We start from the raw sequence: 6,000 nt of genomic DNA on the forward strand, positions 1-6,000 counted from the left end.
AAAAATTTGAAAAAGCAAATGCTTCAGACTTTTCAGATAGATACAGTATTACATTTTGTCTTAAAAAAATAATATCTTCCAGGAGTGTGTACTTTTTTGCATAGAAATATAAGGAATTGCTAGTCTTCCATATGCATGTCAAAAAGATGATTTGTACAAGGTGTTCTGAGCTCCTAAGCTCTTGCTGAAAAGCCACCCAAATGCTTCAACCTTTTCGTCTCTGTCAAATCAAATCTCGATGTGAAACTTGGAAGTTCTACAAACAAAGTTGGTAGTACCCACAATATTACAAGCTTATAGAAGTATTACCCTGAGGCTTTCAAAAATAGACTACAAGTAGGCTTCCAAGCTTTTGAAACTGCAGGGTAAGCATGATCTACAAGACACCATATAGCCTATTTGTCTAGAATAAGTCCTTTCTCAGATGTTGCCACCAGCCTTGAGGGAATAATGGATGATCTTGGCAACTATTGGGAATTTGGGATAAGTGCATGTTTTTAATCTGGAAGATAAGTAACTATTGGGATAAATGGAAATTAACAGAAAAGAATTAACTAATGACAGAGAACCGATGTGTGACATAAAGCTTAAATCTACATCTTCATTATTAGAGCATTTTGTAAGGGTTGCAATACTACTAACGAATATCTATCCAAATCATTTTGCATTCAAAAAGATAGACCAGATTTGCACAATAGTTACTCGTCCATATCAATCAACACATGAACATTTGAAGCTGCTAAGCAATCCATCCAAGATCATGCTCCATCTTTGCTAAACAACCCCAACAATCCTCTTTGTTCACTTTTGTGTTCATGTGCGAGTGCACTAGTGTGTGAGAGCATGTTTGAAAGGGCTCACCCTTTGCACCATATCAAGAAAAATTTGTACCCAAAGTGAAAAAGATATTTCTTTTGCACAAAGTAAGGATTACAACCAAGGTAAGGCATTTATGGAAGAGATTCACTCTGAACAGCATCAAGTAACTAATGGATTTTGACAATGCCTTGTTAATAATATAGCATACAGATACAATTGTACACCTTAAACAATAAATCGGTATAGTATACTGTTTGAGGAAAGAGTTAAGTGTAATAAACTAATACGTTCTGTGTATAGATGCACATGAATACATCCTTATACGTGTAGATGTCTGCAATCATGGTGTTTGATGCGTTAAGAAACCACCTGACTAAAGGTAAATTTGATGTGACAATAACTTTGAGAAAAGAAAAATTCTGTCTTCTCTTATACATTTCCTGCGAGTATCTCAGCAGTATTCTAATTGACCATTTCAGTTTGGTAATTTCATCACCATAAGCTCTAACTAAGCATACTTTACCAATGTTCAAAAAAAAAAAAAGCTCTAATTAAGCATTCCCACTAAGAATAGCTCGTTCTGATGTCTGCCCCAACATTATAACATCACAGAATGATGCTAATATCCAAGTATAATTTTATTCAATGAAGTTGGCAGAGGAAGCATTGAGAAAAAGAGTGCACAAACATGAATTACTTCTCACCTTATTAGGCAATATCTTAAAGCTTCTTTACATTACCTTCTTTGCATTGCAGACTTTCAACACATCCAGCTGTAGACAGGAAGGAAATAGAATACTATGCTGCAATTCTAGACCTCACTTGCAGAAGGATTCTTCTGAATGATAGGTTTAAAACCCAATCTGCAGGACAAAATCTTGGTGCTTCCTGTTCATTAATGGAGAAGAACTTTTAGAATACAGAAAAACCACGATAATTAGCTTACCTTAATGAAAAGAGAGTACCATTAAAAAGAAAATTCCCCACTCTGTACTCTTGCTGCCATGTTGTTGCACTCATTGTGTCACTCTTCTGGAAAGCAGAAGTGTTCCAAATCCACAGTCCAATGATTTGTTTATGAACTTCTACTTCATTGACAAGGACTTTTTTTTCGTATACTATCCAAATGTCCCACAAGAAAAAAACTTTCTACCAAAACCCTCTACAAGAGCAAGATCCATTCTTGATATGATGAAAGCGACTTGAGTCCCTCAATATGATTTCATGTTCAATGATTTTGGAGATGTATGTCATTGCAGTATGACAGTCTCCACAAACTCGCAGGTTCTTGGTTATTCTAATAGGCACTCCAGGAGCTGACGTGAGAATTCCATAAGCAAGGGCCAACTTTTCACTATGTTCAATAAGAAGATCACCTTTCTCCTCATCATCTACATCATGAAGCGCAAAACTCGTCTCTGGAACATAGCCCATTGCTTTGATACGGTGAATTAGGTTTTCTAGGAGATCATATATCTTTTCAGACATTGGATGACATCTATCCCCGACAAAAAATGTAACAGTCTCCTTCTTTCCTTGAACCCAACTACATCCAGGTCTCTTCCTTATCCCAGAATGTTTCATAAGAGATCTAATCCGGGCCACATCTTTCCAACGTTTGGCATTAGCATATATATTGGAAAGAAGTGTATAAGTCCCATCATTCTCAGATTCCAATTCTGACAGCTTTGCCGCAGCCTGCTCTGCAAGATCCACATTTTTATGGACTCTACAAGCACTAAGCAGTGCAACCCATACTATTGAGGTTGGTTCCATTGGCATGCGTTCAATGAGCTTCATAGCTTCATCCAGTCGACCAGCACGACCCAATATATCAATCATGCATGCATAGTGTTCAGCCCCAGGAACAACTCCAAAATCCCCCTTCATATGGTTGAAGTAATTCATACCCTTGTCAACCATTCCAGAGTGGCTACAAGCATATAGCACAACAAGAAAAGTTACACCATCTATGGGCAGACCTTCTCCTCTCATTACGTTAAACACTTGGAGAGCCTCCTCCCCCCGACCATGCATTCCATAGCCAGTCATCAGGGATGTCCATGAGACAGTATTCCTCTGGCTCATGTTATCGAACACAAGTCTAGCTGCATCAACATCTCCAGATTTGGAGTACATGTCAATGAGACAGTTAGCCACAAAGACTATTGTAGGTTCATACCCTTGTCGTAACACATATGCATGAATTTGCCTACCAATCCTAAGACTAGACAGACGAGCGCAAGCCACCAGAGCACAAGATATAGTATATGCATTTGGGATTACAGAGTACTCATCCTTCAGCATGGCTGAAAAAAGTTCTAAAGCATCATTTGCATCGCCATGCTGGGCATATCCACCAATCATGACTGTCCATGTGACAACATTCCTATCTCTCCTGTCAATATCATCAAACATGGCCTGAGCAATTTTCATCTCCTTGCACTTTGCATACATGTCAATCAGAGCATTAGTCACCATGAGATCCTCCTCAGTATTGCTGCCTTCCAAACTCAACATTTGTTTAATGGCATAGCAATGAGTTTCCTTCCCTTGGCGCAGTGCTCCAATAGCAGCACAACCTGAAAGCACAGAAACAAGAGTGATCACGTTTGGCTCTGCCCCAGAAAGCCTCATCTCCTTAAAGATATTGAGTGCTTCATAGCCTAAATCCCTCTGTGCATACCCTGAAATCACAGCACTCCATGTTACGACATTCAAATCAATTTGTTCTTCCCTCATTCTCTCAAACAGTCCCAAAGCCTCATCAAATCTTCCAATCTGAGAGTACCCAGTTACCAATGCATTCCAAGAAACTACATCTTTCACCTCCATTAGCTCAAAAACCTTGTTAGCATCATCCAAACGCTTACACTTTGCATACATATCCACAATTGCATTTCCTACAAAAACGTCCTCATGCAAACATCTCCTTATCGCATAACCCTGAAGTTGTTTTCCTCGTTTCCACGCCCCTAAAGAACCACAAGCTGGAAGTACGTTAACTAAACTAACAGCATCAGGACGCAGCTCAAAACTATTCAACGAAACCATCAAATCAAACAACTCCAAAACTTTCTTATCCTCATCCTTCTGTACATAAGCCGCCACTATCGAATTCCATGAAATAACATCAGCAGTTTCTCTCACAACCGTTTCATCAAACACCTGCCGTGCATGACCCAACAGCCCGCATTTCCCATACATAGCAATAACACCATTACATACAAACACATTGGAGTCCAACCCAGATGCTAGAATCAAGGAATGAACAGATTCACCGCAAAGGAGGAACCGAAGCTCACCACATGCCTTGAGGACATAAGGGTATGTGTAGCCATCTGGGTTCCAATCAAGTCTCAGCATTTCGCGGAAGAGGACCAGAGCACTCTCGTGATGTCGGAGAATAACACTGCGTTTGATGAGGTTGTTCCAATAGAACACAACCTGAGATGACCATGTTGTGGGGTCTGCTGAGGGTGAAAAGACACCGGCGACAACAAGTTTTGCCTTGATACAAGACTTGCATTGTTTGAGTAATTGAGTAAAAGAAGAAGGAACTGATGCTCTTAGTAATGGCGTTGATGAAGTGAAGAAAGCGAAGAAGGAACTGGATTTGAAGCGAAAGTGAAACAGGGCTGAGTTTGAAAGTTTTGGAGGCAAAGACGCGGGAACAAGCATACTCCCTAACTACCCTTGTACTTCCGAATTTTTTTTTTTAAAACGAATTTTGTGTATTTAAGCGAGGAGTCATGTTTTTTTTTCCTCCTTAATTTGAATTCACCTGGAAAAGTCTCATCTTGTAAAGTAAAGTGTTCCTTAGGACATCATATCCAAGAAACTCGAACTTAAAATCTCTAATTAAGATTGAAGAATTAATTATTACTCCATTACAACCTAATTGGTGAAACCAACGACTTTCGTTTTTCATTTTTAACTTTTTTTTGTTTTTGGCAAAAGGTCAATTTTGACCCATGATTTTATTACTTAATTGGTTTGTTCGGTACAAAGAAAATATTTTTTTAAAAAATAGGTAAATTTATTACTTATTTATTTTATACGTGATACTCCCTTTGCTCCAATTTATGTGACTTACTTTCCTTTTTAGTAGGTTTAAAAAAGAATGACATATTTCTATTCTATATTAAGTAACAATTTAACTATAAAATGTCTATTTTACCCTTAATAAAATGATTTACAGTCACACAAATTTCTATAATTCATTTTGGACCTTAAGTTTTAAAAGTCTTCATTTTTTTCTTAAACTCCGTGCCGAGTCAAACTTCCTCACATAAAATGAGACGGAGAGAGCAGTGGCGGAGGCAGGAATTCTATCAAGGGGGTTCAAAACAAAAAAATTAAACACGCTAATATTATCCATAAATAAACGGGTCGGGTCATATATGGACGGATTGATTAACAAACGGGTTAACAAAAAAAATCCTTAGTTCAAATAATTTCTTACAATTACAACTCATCTTAAGAAAGAAATTTAAAGTACATATCTATAAAATGATAATAAAGTAGCACAATTCAATCAAAAAGTTCTACAAGTTCTTCAATTCCTTTAGAATTCTCTTCGGCTCCTGAAAGTGCAAATGGAGAGCAAGCACAAATTTAACATTAGAAAAACTAACAAAAAACACAAATCAAAGCAAAAATACTATTTCTTCACAAAAATTCTTTTTGGCAAAAAATGACTTCATTACATTACAAAACTACACAACCTTGAAGGGAGGTTAAGAAACCAAACATGCGGATAAACCTATCAAAACATAGTTTTACATTTGAAAATACAACTACATACATTTTTACAATTGTATTCTACGAGGTTTCATATCTTGAAATGTCTTAATAATAACATCATTAGAAATCTTATCAAATACATCTTTTTCTAAATAAGGCACCAAACAACCACTAAAAAAATCATCACTCATTTGACTCCACAAGTCATTCTTGATAAACTTCATTGCCGAAAAAGCTCTTTCAACGGAGGCAGTGGCAACTGGTAAAAGTAGAGCAAGTTTCACTAAGCGAAATACAAGAGGATAATTTGAATGTTTCTTTGTCTGAACTAATCTTTTGGAAAGATCACAAAGCCCATTTAGATCGAAGAACCTTTCATCAACATCACGAACATCAACAATGTAACTTGCAAGTTGATTCTCAAGAATACTCATA

The 6,000-nt window shown here is 37.2% G+C and overlaps 1 protein-coding gene across 1 annotated transcript; it reads right to left on the reverse strand.

Moving 5' to 3' along the window:
* Window positions 1–819: 819 nt before the first annotated feature.
* Window positions 820–4,519, reverse strand: LOC125858085 (pentatricopeptide repeat-containing protein At5g16860). The gene is made up of 2 exons (XM_049537767.1): window positions 1,785–4,519; window positions 820–1,707 (listed from the first exon to the last, which is right to left on the reverse strand). Exon 1 carries the CDS (start codon window positions 4,498–4,500, stop codon window positions 1,969–1,971), a length of 2,532 nt encoding a protein of 843 aa, XP_049393724.1. The 5' UTR covers window positions 4,501–4,519; the 3' UTR covers window positions 820–1,707; window positions 1,785–1,968.
* Between the last annotated feature and the right edge of the window lie 1,481 nt (window positions 4,520–6,000).

Source organism: Solanum stenotomum, chromosome 3 (genome assembly GCF_019186545.1).
Source record: "Solanum stenotomum isolate F172 chromosome 3, ASM1918654v1, whole genome shotgun sequence".
Taxonomy (NCBI): Eukaryota; Viridiplantae; Streptophyta; class Magnoliopsida; order Solanales; family Solanaceae; genus Solanum; species Solanum stenotomum.

Excerpts from the sequence above, each read along its gene's own strand:
- LOC125858085 (XM_049537767.1), bottom strand. The coding sequence starts at position 4,500 with ATGCTTGTTCCCGCGTCTTTGCCTCCAAAACTTTCAAACTCAGCCCTG.